Below are 16,186 nucleotides of genomic sequence, written 5' to 3' on the forward strand. Positions count from 1 at the left end.
ATAGCTACCCATAGTTTGTCATTGTTCATGGCTAACTGCCACACAACTTTTAGAACAAGTGCCTTGTTAAAACATTGCAAAATTTCTAATCTCCAGACCCCACCACTCTTCCTTCCCAAGACATATATTTTTCCAGGCTATCATGAACATATATCTATGCTGGTTCAATTTTTCTCAGAAAAACCTTCGCATGAGATCATTGATTTCTTTTACAGTTTTCGCATGAGATCATTAATCTGATATTTAAGACTAAGGGATATATAAATATAAAACATTTACTAAAAACACTGTAACATTTCTCATAAATATTATTTTACAGAGACCTTCAAAGAAAGTATCAAGACTTCCCGTCCATAACTCTTTAATTAAGGGAGAATATTTATTACCCTCACAGGGATTGATTGATAACTAAATTTTACAAGCTCTATATTTAAAAAGAAAAAGAAAAAGAAAAAAGAAACATTATAAAAATATAGTATTTCAATTGACTATGACAATACACTCTGTGTAGGAGGTCGTAAGTTAGAAACCCATCAACTTCTGACATTTATGGAAAAAAAAGGAGCTTCGATTTCTTTTCTTTTTTTTAAAAAAAAGTTGACATCAATTTTAGTTTTAGAGACCGGCACTCGGATTGCTGGACCCGACAACCACAACTCCCATCCCACTTCCTTGCGCTGAATTCCCATCAGGACCTCTCACCAGATCTTCATCAGGGATATTTTGAACGTCATCTGTTTCTGCCTCCTTTGCCAGCTCATCAATTTTGCAGAACTGATAAGGCCATCTAGAGTTGTACAAGAATTGCCGCAGATCGAATCTATTGTCCTCTGGCGAATAGCTCTGCAAGATTTACCAAAGTTTCATTTTAAATCATTTTCCCTGCTACTATGAGACATTACTGGTATGATGAAGCGGGTACTAAGATTTAAACTTAAACATTTAGATGTGTGTTGGATTTGATATGTCATGAGCTAGTATTCTACTTAAGTCATTGAAGTTGAAACTTAATAGGAAGATTTAAATTTGATTTCATTTTGATCATCTATTTTCTAACATTTGATCAACTGTTTGAGTGGTAAAGAAGCTCACCTCAGCATGGTAAGATGGTGTAAGAACAGTCATCTTGTGACGATTTATTGCGTAGTATCTAAAAAAATGTTTTACTTTTTCAGCCACCTCTGATGGAGAGAACTTCCCCTTCCATTTAGCACATAGATACTACAATAGAAAAAAAAAATGTTCCCAATACAAATTGAATATTCGACACAAAATCATCATAAATATGAAAAAAAAAAAATAATAACTTACCTGGTACATAGCTACAGGCCCACATTGGAAGATCTTCCTTAGCCTACCATATACTGACAATTCCTCATATGTCATGCCCATATCCACCTCATCTAACTAAAAGCGCAAGAATCAGCATTTATTTAAGTTTGTTAAAAAAAAAAAAACAGAAGTAAATTTAAAAGGATTATCAAACGGACCTGATTGTAATCAGAGCGTATGGGTTCTAGCTCTGCAGTTGGAGGTGCGGCTTCAACTCCGGCAAGAGAAGGAAAGTGGAGATGAACAGCAGCCCACCGAAGAAACGATCTCAAATCTTGTTTACTCACACTGCCAATGGGATTTAAGTCGGCCGCACTGCAATCATACTTCCCACAACCGGCAAAAATGGAAAAGCACAATTTTTTTATAACCAGTCAACCATGTGTATCAATTATCAAATAGATCAAATTCAACTCCTGATCTTTTCCTCCTAGCCAAAAGTTCAGGGACCAAAATTAGACTTCTCTTAAAAAAAAAAAAAAAAGGCAATACCTTAGTCAAATAGCCACGCAATGCTTCATCAACATTGGAACAGCCTAACACAAGATAAAACCCAGATTTATTATACATCCAAGGAAGGAAAAGCGACAACATGTAGGCAAGTACCATGCGAACACGGGCTTGAATGTTTTGCAAACCAAGGTTCTCTGTGTTTGATCCCCCATCTACCTACACATTTCACAAATCACATATATAATTATGTCACTGAGAATAATCTTTTGTACTTTGAAAACTTTTGAAGGCACAAATACCTTGTAGCGAGGAATTTTTCCAGAGAGAGTCTTAAGTACACTGAGAAAAGCCAAAACTATGGTATCTATGGCGACATCCACGTGGTGTGAGCCTACTTCATTGGCAAGCTCTTTTGCACGTGATCTAGTGGCCTCAGAACTGAACATATAATGACAACAATATATATTATTAGAAAATGCAAAGATTTTTAACAACTTACTAGATAACAATTAAGTGCTTTACTCCCTATAGTCATACTCAATGTAACTTTTTTAAGTCAGTTTTTATAATTGAAAGGCTCTAAATTAAGGTTCTATCAGAATACAGCCGGTTAATGTAGCCGGTCATCATCAACAACAACTAAGCCTTAAGCCCCAAACAAGTTGGGGTAGACTAGAAATGAAACCCAATCATAATCATAAAGTCAAGGTAAATAGTAAATAGTAATAAAAATAATAATAGTAGTAGTAGTAGTACTAATAGTAACAGTGGTATCAATAATAATAATAGTAATAATACTAATACAAATACTAATTATATTATGCCTAAACTATAGATCGTAGGTGTCAAAGTCCTAAACTCTACGTCCTTGACCCCGAATCACTAAACCTATGACCTGAGGCCTATAATAATACCCTAAACAATCCCTAAACAATATTTTCTAGGTCATGGTTCTGGTACGTGGATCACTAACTTCCATGCGCTCTAGTCCGAAGCCAACTCCTTGGATACATTTCATTCCTTCATGTCCCTTTTCACTGCTTCGTCCCATGTCAATCGTGGCTGGTCATCAACCAATCATAAAAAATAACAAAAGGGTATTTTACGATGTCAAAATGACCATATCCTTCTTTGTTTTGGTTTTCAGAAAGGCCAATTCACCGTATCAAGTCCATGTAATTTCCTCGCAACTTCATTTTAGTCATGGCTTCAGCTCCTATCTTCCCACCCCTTCACACCAAACCCCTTCTTTTACAACACCAACAGATTCAAATGCTTCAACCCCTTGCTGCATCTCCTTATTCGGGTCTACCTCTCGACGGAGAGGTTAAGCTGGATATGCCCAGCTCAGTAATGCTTGCCTTTGCAAGTGCCAATACTTACAAGCGACAAAAAGCTCCAGACCCAAGTTTAGAAGCTAAAAGCTTTGTTCTCTGACCACAGAGGAAAGAGTTCAATTTTGGATAATCATTTAGGTGCTGGTACATATCTCTGATCCATTCAATGGAGGACAATAAAGGATTTATCTTGAGACATTTACGAAATTCAATTGTAACAACGTGTATTCTATTGTGTATGCAAACTCATATGGTTATTCATGTCGACTTTAGTTAAAATGTGATTAATGATTGATGGAGTGTGTTAGAAGAGAAATTTATTTGTTACAGAAGATTTTGAAAATGACTTTTTTGTGCAAGTTATTTTTGAGAAATAAATAAATTTGCTTGTTATTTTCAGAGTTCATGAGCTATAACACTAGTTTGGTATGAAAGCTAAGATTCTTAACGATATTGTGTTGACAGAAATTTATTAAATTCAACTATTAAATTCTTCTTGAGGGAGATACAATTTCACAGGAAACTTTGAGAAACAAAATAAGATTATATTTGGCTTTCTATGCGCTTTATGAGAATTAAATGCGTTGCTTCTTTTGGGGTTGAAACAGTTTGTCATCTTTTTGATACAAGTATGGTTTTCGGAGCTGTCCAAGTAAAATAAAGGTTGTTTCATAAAAAACTAAATTCTTTAGCACAAACTAGAGGCTTCTCTAATACATTCAATTCTGTTCTTTTTCTGATATGAAGCTGTCTGTAAATAGGGGCTACTTTGTAATTAAATACTTTGATACTGTTTTCCTACTTTTCAATAAACAGGAACTGATATATATATTTTCTGGTAAAAAAATGACAGTACGAACCATGGGTTTTTCTGCAAAACTTCACTGTTCTGTACTTTCTGGTACATATTTGTTATTGTCAAAGTTAGTATATTCAGTAGTTTATATTCTATTTTGCAATTGCAAACATTGAAGCCTGTATAGAATAATTCACATTGCAAGGACTTTTAAGTGCCTCTGAACCATCATTTGCCTCAGCAACTAATGAACCAAAAAACAAAAAAGTTAGATCCATACCTATTTTCAGACCCCATGAAAACGGTATAAAATATGCGGCTAGCGAATTCTTGGCTGTTATTTGGGAATTCCCCATTCTTGTATTGGCCTATCCTTAAGGCATCAGCCTTAACTTGCTCATCTCCTTTCTCTATATCTGTAAATTTTGGTTTGCAAGCCACACAATTTAAATGAATAAATTTGAACTTATTGCATGCTGAAGAAATATAAGGTAAATATAAGCCACACAATTTTGGTTTGTAAGCCACACAAATTTTACTAGTCTACAACGCAAAATATAAGGTAAACAATGAGGTAAAGAAGTAAAGAAAATGTAGTGAACACGTTATCCAGAATAAGGCAAAACTTCCTTGAAGAAAGAATAATGTAATTTCAAATAGTTAGCATTAGTGAAATGCATAATCAATAACTTCCTTTTTATTTTATATACATACACGGGAACTTGTTTACACAATGAAGTTGCACGAATAATTTTGAAGCCATTTAGTTATTGATACATTCCTCCACATTATCCAGCTAGTTTCTACACAGGTACTTCAAACTTCAACCAGCATGCATCCGGAAATAGTTTGATTTATTCATAATTTTGCATCACTTACCTCTTAAAACGAGCTGGCACATGCATCCGACTATTGCAGCAACAGATGAACTGTCAGCACCTCCAGATAGTGGAAGCAGAAAGCCAGATGCACCACTTCTTCGCAAGTAATCCCACAGCCAACAGCTTGGCCCAAATGCTATCTCTTCTTGGGGCAAGTGATACTTGACCTAAGCAAATGAAAGCATACATTGCTAAAAAGTTTAGTATGACATCTTTGGTTGTTACCAACACTGCAATTTGCAAGCTAGAGTCGAGGGATAGATTTCAAAAAATAAGGATAGAAACAAATCTGATTTTCCTAGATGTATATACAACATGCCAGTAGTAGGTATCGACATGATTAGCAAAGTACCAGCCTGGTACAGCACAGATCAAATGATTTCTTTATACTTGTTTGAACCTAACCTGGTACAACATTGGCATCAGCTACAGTAATTGCTGCTTAGATATTTAGAAATTCAAAGAGAGAGCAAAAGCTAACCTCAACTGGAGCTGTCGGACAAGTACCAAGTCTGAACTTCTGGCACAGTTTCTCAGGAACCTTTATGTAAGGGACAGTATTAGTGTTCCGACTAGCTTGCTCTCTGAAACTGCTACTTGATCCTCGATAACTGGATACCTATAATTACGACATAAAAAAAAATGATAAGAAAAAGGGTACTGACACTACAACAAAAGTGCAGCATGTATTTTTTTTTGTGGAACTTCATGTTTAACAATTAACACTTACACCATGAAATCTCAACTAAAAGTAAAAAAAGAATGTTTTAGGAAGTCGAAGTAGGTATTGCATCTGTAAATAACTCATCAGATTATCAAATAAAGTTTTTTGACCTCCCCCCCCCCAAAGCAGCCCAAAACACGCGCACATAAAGTTAAAAAGGCATGATTCTTACAGCATCAAGATCAACCAGAGCAGTCAAGACTTCTACATCCTTCAAGGAAAACTGCGAACCCTGAGCAACCACATCTCCATTCACGGACACGCAACAGCACCCATCTAAAAAGGACCATACCGACCAGTTAGAATTGTACAAATTTGTGCTGTTGACAACAGTGCAGGTCCCAAATTCCACACAATTGCAGTTCTAGACCAAAATAAATTAAAATCAACACTAAATAGTGGACTATGAAATGTCAATTCAGACTCCACAGAAAATAATTCTCCTTAATTCACACCATATTGCAGAGTTAACCCTTAAATCTAATTCAACCTCATTCTACCAATATCCTGGATTAAGAACAAAAAAAAATGGCAAAATGTCAACAAACCAAAATAAACAGACATAATTACACACCATAATAGAGGCGGCCACCATCGCATCCCTGTTGATTAGCATACATGTAAACACCACCACAAGTAACAGTAGCAGCTTTTATAGCATCAATTCTGACATTAAGCTTTCTCAGCTGGTGGTGGCTCCCACTTGCATTAACAAAGACCTCAACCCCATTAAATGAAAGCTCTGCCCTGGGGGGTGATGCAGTGAATAGCTCCTCACAAGTCTCAGCAGCAACCAACCTAAAACAAAAGAGTTGCAATTAAGAAACAATACGACAATATTACCCATGTAGGTAGATATGCTCAGGATCAGGATTTTAGTCTCGTTTTCAAGATGATACAAGTAATAAACAGTATGACATTAATACCATGTAGGTAAATACGCACCTAATAGCTCATATTCGAAACCAATAGGCCTAAATTTACCATTTTTGCAAATAAAATAAGGATTCTCACATAAATTTGCGGTGGCAATCAACATTTCTTTGGCTTTGTTTGCAATTACTTCAGTATTAGTTCATGTAAACAAAATACAACAAATAATATTTGCTTGGCTTATTTCATTTCAATTCTAAATATTAAAGAAATTGACCTATCACAGAAAGGGCATAAATCTGAATATTTAATTGAAAGTGACATCTGGAAAATGTCAAAGTGCAACAAACGCTGCTACTTGCAGAAAAGAAAAACAAAGAATACAAAAAGGCCCTTTAAGTTCTCAAATAGACATTTTCTCTACACTACTAGTCTTACACATCGAGAAACTTGAGATATCCATAGCCAAAAGGAACACTGCTCTGAGAAATGGCCTCAGCAACATCCACTGGCAGGTCAAAGTCAAGGAGGTCCTCCTTTTTCTTCCAAGCAGAGAACCACCTCAATTCACGGTAATTGCCATCGTGTGCAAGGGTCATTTTTGGCCGTATCATGAGTATCTGGCGGTTCATGCAGAACACTTGGCAATTGTACCGTACATTTTGAAATGTCAACGGCATACCTATGCTGCAAAGAATGCCGTCTGTCCAATCACCGGTTAAGATTTCTGCCAGGCATTCCCAGCTGCATTTAACATTTAAAGGAACTTCTTGATCTTACAAAAATAATATTATATATTTATCTATGGATCAGTATATATTATGTGTCATTTCCGCACGAAGATATGTTAAGCCCTAATCAACATTGCATTAAGCAATTAGATCGGAAATATCTTGCTGTAAGCAATTAATTTCACTTAACCTCACGCTGGCAATCAACCATTGATTTCAGCCACAAAAGTTTAACCAATAACCTGCAGCAACTTTTATAGAGAAGGGTTTTCTCATTTTCTGCCAACATGGACTATAATCATGTTCACTTAAAACCTTAAGTTTTAGCTCATATTGTGTAATATGCATCGATTGATCTAACTTCACCTAGTTAACCCTCAATTATGCAATTAAATCTCAATTTATCTACAATTATGCAAGTCATACCTGACCATGTTCACTCCCCGTGAACTGGACCTTACTTGTACAATATCAATATCAGGTATCATAAATGGACTCACGCATGATTTACGGTGTCTTCCTCTAAAAAATGATCTTCACACCCATAACCAGTTATCTCAAGCTCTGGGCCAATCCGGATTTTCGCACCTGCCTCCTTGGCTTGTCTAATTGATTCTTTTATGTTTTTCAGATTGGTATCGAAATCCATGGCCCATTGGTTCAGGTTGCAACTTGCAACTTTGAGTAGCCTCATGTTCCCAGTATGTCTTCCCTGGAGAAAATAAATGAAAAAGAAAAAGATCATTCAACAACGAAAAAGACATCGCTCTATTGCTTCACATCACTTGCCTATTTTCAAGTTGAGGTAGCTTATCTTCTTGACTTTCCGAATCTTCTAGGTGCACACATAACCCCTTCCATAGACCTTTTATAAAAAACTTTAAAGGGTTGCAGTTTACCCGAAAAACTTTTTTCGGTCAATTAGCTCTGTGATTCAGTAGTTGTTGTTCTTTAAAAAATATCGCAAAGAAGAAAGGAGACGAGATTTTGATAGTAATAAGTACTAACCAGATGAAAGCAAAGGAAGTTTCGATGGAGAATAAGGCGTGGAGCACTGCAGCGAGCCGGACACCACCTCAGCCGCTCAATTAAAGAGGCGTAGTTTCGATGGAGAGGCACAAATATCAAGAGAAAACGACCGGTCCGATCAATTCAGAATTTCAGCGGCAGAGAATATGAATTCGGATCCATCAATTATTTTTCTCCCCGTTCTTCCAACCAAACAGTCTTTGCGATATCCAAATTGTTCCAAGTCAGCGCAGGAAGCATGGAAGAACACTTGGGCTCTTGGGTTAATTTGGGCTTTAACTGGGCCGGGCTTATTAATTATTTCTTTTTTGAAACGTTGTGTGCGTGTAAATTTTTTGGGAAGTAGCCGACCTGAGGTGATCCGAATTCCCGTCTGTACTCTGTAGGCAGCGAATTCGAATCCTCTGAGATATCTCAAAATTTGCGTGACTTTATGGAAAATCCCAACCGTTTAAATACGTTCTGCACGAATCTCAAAGCACACATAACACTGACCCCCTACACCACCTCCGAATAGGCATCGGACACATCGGTCACGCAAAAGTTGAGATATCTCAGAGGATACGCACTCGTAGGCAGCCTGGTCATGCATTTTGAAAGGTGAGCACCACTTGGCTGAGATATATTTTGTTTTTTTTTTTTTTTTGCGAGAAAGACATATTGGTTTATGTAATGTTTCAAATAATACTATATTATCTTCTCACGGAAATTTGACTTTACTGTTACATACAAGTTTGAATATGATACCAGCCGAGATTTTTTTTATAATTTTTTTTTTTGGTCTGATTAGTTTGAATTCTCTGTAGATTAGACAAACTTTGAGTCTTAAAAATAAATTTTCTTCAAATTCCTTATCTTGATTGGCACTTAGGATTCGGAATTAAATCTGTTGAAATCCTTGGAAATTTCAGGGACCTGAAATTCAAAATTCAGCCATCTAACTGATCTAAGTTTTTTCATACACAAATCTCAAAACAAACAGATTTTTATGCACAAATTTCGAAACATATAAATGGTTGAATTGATAATTTCAGCGTCCCTGAAATTACCGAGAATTTCAGCAGATCTGTTTCCTTAGAATTCCAGACATATTTATTAAAAGAAACAAAACTTTGAATTAAATTTTTTTTCCCCGTTCTTTTAAGCTTCCAAAATTAAGATCCTTTTTTTTATAATATTTTCTATAAATAAAAAAAAATTAATTTGACACGCTTTTTTTAGAATGCACGAGCATTTGGCCTAACACGGTGCGCTATATTATTCGATGCGTATCAAATACGATCTGTGAGGGAATTTATGGACTTAGATGATTAGTCGACCGTTGAGATCAATTATTCAGACGCCAGATTTGATTAATCAGTTGATTCATTTTCAAACCGTGCAGTATTGCTCACTTGTTTGTCCGGATCATAGTGACAAATGAATAATTCGGGTTCAGTTCGGCTGAGTCAAAATTTCGTGATTTTAATATAATTCGGGAATGATACAGTACAATAAAAAAGCAAAAGAAAAATAAAACAAAAAAAAATTAAAAAAATTCCTAAAAAGTTTTCACTTTTTTCTCACGAATAATTCGTTAACTCGCGTTTTGTAAAACATATTATACAATTTTTTACGTTTTATTCGGAGTTCAGTTCAGAAACATCAAAAAAACGTTTAATACATTAATTATTCGTGAATTAAACACGAATATTGTTACTATGCTTGGGATTATATCCACTTCGTTCAAACTCTGATTTTGGTGTTCTTAGATTCTTTAATAGAATCCAATTAAAACTTTCATCTCATATATATTTTGACTCTTTTAGGTGTTCATAAAGATTTAAATTATTTTTAAATATGATTGAATCTTTTGCACTACGATTTATTCACAAATTCATATCACGAAGATCAAATATTATAATATTTTTTCTCTAATTACTTAAGTTTTAAATTTTATAAATATTTATACTAAATGATATTTTTTAAATGATAATGTTTTCTAATCAAGTGTAGTGTTTTTTATTTAAATTTTGAGTGAGGCTATGGTACTATGCAGTGCATAGCACATGTTGGCCCGCGCTATGGATTCAAATTTTCAGTTTGAAAGTCATAACAGTCGATCATATGAATATGTACCTGTAAGCTAAATTTCACATTTTAGATTTTTTTTACTCTTGTTTTAGAATTTTTAGATCAAGTGATTTTCTACCCATCTAAAAAGAGTTAAAAAAAATTCTAAAAAAAATATAAATTTTAGTTTATAAGAACACATTCATATGGAGATCATGTTGAACGGTTCAGATCGACCGTTAGAATTTTGTGGCACTGTGCACAGAAGCATGGTACCATAGCTCACTCTTAAATCTTTATATAATTCTCTATAAATTCTTCGAAGTTTATTGATTTTTTTGCCCTGAAAAATCTTCATAGATTAGACTATAATAAAGAACTTAACCATTTGTTATTTTTTATTTCTCTCTAACCGGATGATGTAGATTCAAAAATATATATATTTTTTTATTAAAAATAACCAATATGACAAGTTGAGCATTTTTTTTTCGAAGATAACCAAATAAAAGTTATCAATTCATATATTATTATAATTGTTTAATTATGAATATTTAGTATATTAAACTCGAATATCAAATTATATGTAAAACTTTAATTATTTATTTGACAGTGACTCTCTTTTTAACAAATGCATACTTTAATTTTCGCAACCTTGATTTTGATAACATATTTTGACCTTGTTATCGCCGACCACCAAACAAACTTAGTTTGTGCTCCTTTTAATAGTTGAAGAGGTCAGAGTTCCTTATCTAAATATACATCATTCGTGGGCTTGGCAGTTGGGATATTTAAAAAAAAAAAAAAAAAAAAAAATCAGTACAGAGTTATTTTTAAAATTAAGTATTTTTTTAGGGTATTAATAAAAATGGCCGAAAAATAGTAGAAGAAGAGTATATATTTAAAAAACACCTGATCTCATTCCAATTCTTAATCTGCTATTCTCTCCTATCTATGCTCTCTTCAGTTGTTGAAGCTTATAAAAACTTATATACTTTTGATTCCGATTACTTTACTCTTTATGGGGAGTTCATTTTTTTAATAAATTACTAACTTAAATACTTAAATTATTCATTTATTTTCATATTTTAATTTTGTTAATTATTTTTTGTATCTTAAAGTTCATATTACTTAATTATCTGATAATTATTTTGTGTTGTATTCGTAGATTATTTGCTTTTTATCTATAACAGTATACGTTTAAGACATATTTAATTTTAAATTTTGGTATTAATTTATTGTCTGTATTTGTATTCGTTCATTATAAACGAATATGAATTTGATATTAACATTATTCGCTCTGAATTCGCTTTGTTTACACCCTTTCGTAGTGATTAAATTAAAGGTATATTTGTAGTTTTGTCATTAAACTTTGCTCTGAGATTTTAAATAAATAAATTAAATCTAATTATCACATACTATATATTCGAAATTTCAGTCTCCCATTCAAATTCTCTAATTCAAATCTTAAAATTTTTAATTAATCTAATTATCACACATTATGTATTTTAAATTTCAGTCTTTAAGGTAGGGGTGTTCATCAGTTCAATTCAGTTGAAATCGAAATATATTAATTTTTTATTTAAAGCAATTAATTTATAATAAACCAAAGTATATTAAGAAATAAACTGGGATAATAAGAAATAAACCTAAATATTAAGAAATAAACCGAAGTATTTATAGCAATTGATTAAGAAATAAATCGGAGCAGTCCAGATCGAATTCATAATATGTAAAAATTCGGTCGATTCGGTTATTTCGGCTTCGAAAATTTTCAAACTGAATTTTTAATTCGGTTTTAAAAAACAAACCGAACCGAACCGTTTGATCCAAACTAATTCAATTCGGTTCAAAACCGACTAAACCAACCCAATAAACACCCCTATTTTAAGGTACAAAATATCAAGGTAGACTTGGGATCGATAATGATAAGAGTAGGGGTGTAAACGGGTTGGATATTATCCGACCGTATCCGACTCCGTATCCGAAAATTTAATACGGATATCCGATATCCGAATATCCGTGCGGATACGGATACGAATATGGTTTTGAATTTTAATTATCCGTATCCGAATAGTAGATATATATTATATAATTTAATATGAATTATGAAAAAAATTATGTTATTCACTATTATAAAAAGCGGATATCCGTATCCGTATCCGGTTAATATCCGATCCGTATCCGTATTCGGAAAATAAAAACGGATACGGATATGGTTTTACCACTATCCGATCCGTATCCGATCCGTTTGCACCCCTAGATAAGAGTCTGAAATAGATGGAAGTTAAAAAGGAAAGCAATTAAAAGTCAGCATTTTGATTGTTATTCCACTAACAGAGTAGTGATATAATGGGGTCAATTTATGGGTCAAACTTTCATTGTCTTTAATTATGTTCCAAGTTAATTATTAAGAAAAAAAAATCTAGCAATGATAAACGTATATTTTATATAAATATAAGATCAAATTTCATAATTTTAAATATTCACAAAAAAAATTATTTACCGAATTTTGAAATGCTCTAATTTATTTTTTCCATTTTCTTTTTTCTTTTTCGAAGAGAAGGAAATTAAATTTGGACCGTTCTTTCTGGTACCGTAATAGAGAATTTTTTACAATTAGTGGATTTGGACTGTTCTTTTTAACTTGGCACAAATCTCAAAGTCCAATAATATTGTCCTCTACGCTGACCCGAATCTCAAAACAACTAGGAGTTAATCTCAAACTGTAAAGTGAGGAGAATCTTCTACGAACTCAAATCGTCTGCCCCCGGAGTGCAGGAAAATCCTGCCCCTTCTATCCCTGCAACTGAGACCGATCACTGTTAAAGGCAGCCGGTCACTGTTAAAGAAATTTCCTGTCCCCAGGAGGGCAGACGATTCGGTCTCCTCTTCTACGGTAACTGATATAACTGATAGAATACTCTTTCATCATTTTTGGCATAATAAAAACAAGGTTCCAGGGTGAATTCATTAGGAACCAATAAGAAACTTCCACGTCATGGCTGTTGGAATTTGGAAAGAAGTAAGTCAACAATTTATTTATATAACATGACACACGCAAGTACGTAACACTTTTTTTTTCTTTTCTTTATTGAAAACCCGTAAATAAGTAAGTACGGAACACCTGATCTCTTTAGTTTTGACATACTATTATAGAATTATAAGGGAAAGATGCGCGAGGCTTTTCAAAGATACTTGGCCAATTTTGTGTGTTCCGCTCAATTTTTCTTTGGGATTTTTTTATTTTATTTTATGTCGTTTTTACAGCTTTTCTTATTCCTATTTCGGTTTTTTCTTTTCAATTTTCGGGAGCTCAACTGTTTGAGCTTTTATAAAGACCTAAACACTCGAAGACGAACTAAAACCTTTAATTTGATGAATAAAAAAAAATATTTAATTTGATTATTCAGTAGGTATAGATTTAAATAAGTGTTTTTCTCGTAAAATACTATATATATGATTGTAGCTTAGTTAGATTTGAAAACAAATTTGATATTATATGTCCGGATTCACTTTAGATTTAAGTACGGATAAATAGATGAGGAGCGATCCACTTACACCCTTTTTTGGTGACGCATAGTTACACTCTAATTTTTTTAAAATTTTTAAAGCCTAAATAGTCGATTCAAACAATTCAACATGATGGATATATTAAAATGTGCTTGCAGATTGAATTTTTTTACTATTTATTAAGTATTTTACAAAATCGTTGTTTTCAGACCATTGAATTTTTATGCTCATCTTAATAAATAGTAAACAAATTTAAAAAAATGTAAAATTTTATCAGCAAGAGCATCTTAATATATCCATCATTTTGATCAGTTTGAATCGACTGTTTGAACTTTGAAAATGTAAAATATAATTCGGTGTCATAAAAAAAAGTGTAAGTAGATCCCTCCTCTAAATGGATTGAACAATTTTATGAGTCTGCTACTCTCTTTCCTCTCTCCTATCTCTGATCTCTTCAGTTGTTGATTTATTTTCATATTTAAATTTTGTTAATAATTATTTGTATCTTAAAGTTCATATTACTCAATTATTTGATAATTATTTTGTGTCGTATTCGTATTTGAATATATATTTGTAGATTATTTACTCCGTATCTGTAACGGTGTACATTTAAGACATATTTGATTATAAATTTTGACATTAATTTACTATCTGTATTTGTATTTATTGTTCATTAAAGACGAATATGAATTAGATATTAACATTATTCGCTCTGAATTCGCTTTGTTTAATTTACACCCCTACGTAGTGATTAAATTAAACGTATATTTGTAGCTTTGTATTAAACTTTGGTCTGAAATCTTAAATAAATAAACTAAATCTAATTATCACATATTATATATTTTAAATTTCAGTCTACCATTCAAATTCTCTGATTCAAATTTTAAAAATTTAAGTTAATTTAATTATCACACATTATGTATTTTAAATTTTAGTCTCTCATTCAAATTCTCTGGTTTTGCATCTTTCAAGGTAGTGGTGTTCATCGGTTCGGTTCGGTTAAAATCGAACCAAACTAGGCAAACCAAAGTTATAATTTGGTTTCAAAAATAGAACTAAACCGAATCAAAATTTTATTTCGGTTTGTCCGGTTTAAACCGAAATATATTAATTTCTAATTTAAAGCTATTGATTTATAATAAACTAAAGTATATTAAGAGATAAACTAGAGTAGTAAGAAATAAATCGAAGTATTTATAGCAATTGATTAAGAAATAAACAGAGATATTAAGAAATAAATAGGGGTAGTCCAGATCAAATTCATAATATATAAAAATTCGGTCAGTTTGGTTATTTTGGTTTCGAAAATTTCCAAACTGAACTGAACCGAAGTTATAATTCAATTTAAAAAAAAAAAAAATTGAACGGAACCATTAAACTGAAAAACCAAACCGTTTGATCCAAACTAATCTAGTTCGGTTCAAAACCGACTAAACCGACCCAATAAACACCCCTATTTCAAGGTACAAAATATCAAGGTCGATGAAAATGATAAGAAGTCGTGGTCTCTTACGTAGACTTGGGATCGATAATGATAAGAGTCTGAAATAGATGGAAGTTAAAAAGGAAAGTAATTAAAAGTCAGCATTTTGATTGTTATTCCACTAACAGAGTAATGATATAATGGGGTCAATTTATGGGTCAAACTTTCATTGTCTTTAATTATGTTCCAAGTTAATTAAGAAAAAAGAAAATCTAACAATGATAAACGTATATTTTTAGAGGAGGGATCAAGTTGCAACAATTTTTGAGTTACAACAAGTTACAACAACTATTTTTTACATTTTGAAAGTCCAAATCGTCGATCCAAATCGTTAGATGTGATCTCCACAATAAAATGTGCTTCCAGATCAAATTTTATATTTTTTGAAATTTTTTTACTATTTATTAAGATGGATGCAAAATTCAATGGCCTGAATTTGACTAGTTTTTGTACCCATCTTAATAAATAGTAAAAAAATTAAAAAAAAATATAAAATTCGGTCTCCAAGCACATTTTATTGTAGAGATCACATCTAACGATTTGGATCGACAATTTGGACTTTGAATGTAGAAAATAGTTGTTGTAACTTGTTGTAACTAAAAAATTGTTGTAACTTGACCCCTCCTCATATTTTTATATAAATATAAGATCAAATTTCATAATTTTAAATATTCACAAAAAAATTATTTACCAAATTTTGAACGTATACTTCTCAAATATGATCAACGTGTTAAAAATGCTCTAATTTATTTTTTGGATAAAATTTGAAAGGATATTTTTCTGAGGCCAGGAGCGAAGAGGGTCTACGGAGGTAGTTGAGTATTAATTTGATTGAAAATGAAATGTGGATTCAGTGGTCCGAGGCTTTTTTTTCCCCATTTTTTTTGTTCTTTTTCGAAGAGAAGGGAATTAAATGTGATTTAATTGATAACAATATCTTCACATTATATTAGGTCAATTTTTTCTTTGATGTGGCTGCAAACGT

At 32.7% G+C, this 16,186-nt stretch overlaps 1 protein-coding gene across 2 annotated transcripts; it reads right to left on the reverse strand.

Moving 5' to 3' along the window:
- Positions 1 to 274: 274 nt before the first annotated feature.
- On the reverse strand, positions 275 to 8,285 carry LOC144552199 (glutamine-dependent NAD(+) synthetase-like). Of its 2 annotated transcripts, XM_078300342.1 has the most exons (14): positions 8,136 to 8,285; positions 7,628 to 7,839; positions 6,835 to 7,140; positions 6,098 to 6,321; positions 5,696 to 5,799; positions 5,281 to 5,418; positions 4,798 to 4,966; positions 4,199 to 4,334; positions 2,085 to 2,223; positions 1,825 to 2,001; positions 1,491 to 1,658; positions 1,312 to 1,407; positions 1,093 to 1,221; positions 275 to 843 (listed from the first exon to the last, which is right to left on the reverse strand). In XM_078300342.1, the coding sequence occupies exons 2-14, from the start codon at positions 7,819 to 7,821 to the stop codon at positions 616 to 618; spliced, it is 2,208 nt and encodes a 735-aa protein (XP_078156468.1). In that variant the 5' UTR covers positions 7,822 to 7,839; positions 8,136 to 8,285; the 3' UTR covers positions 275 to 615. The 2 variants fall into 2 exon arrangements, with proteins under 2 accessions (XP_078156468.1, XP_078156467.1); XM_078300341.1 differs by lacking the exon at positions 8,136 to 8,285 and having other exon boundaries at positions 7,628 to 8,039.
- Between the last annotated feature and the right edge of the window lie 7,901 nt (positions 8,286 to 16,186).

Source organism: Carex rostrata, chromosome 3, assembly GCF_964058835.1.
Source record: "Carex rostrata chromosome 3, lpCarRost1.2, whole genome shotgun sequence".
In the NCBI taxonomy this organism is placed as follows: Eukaryota; Viridiplantae; Streptophyta; class Magnoliopsida; order Poales; family Cyperaceae; genus Carex; species Carex rostrata.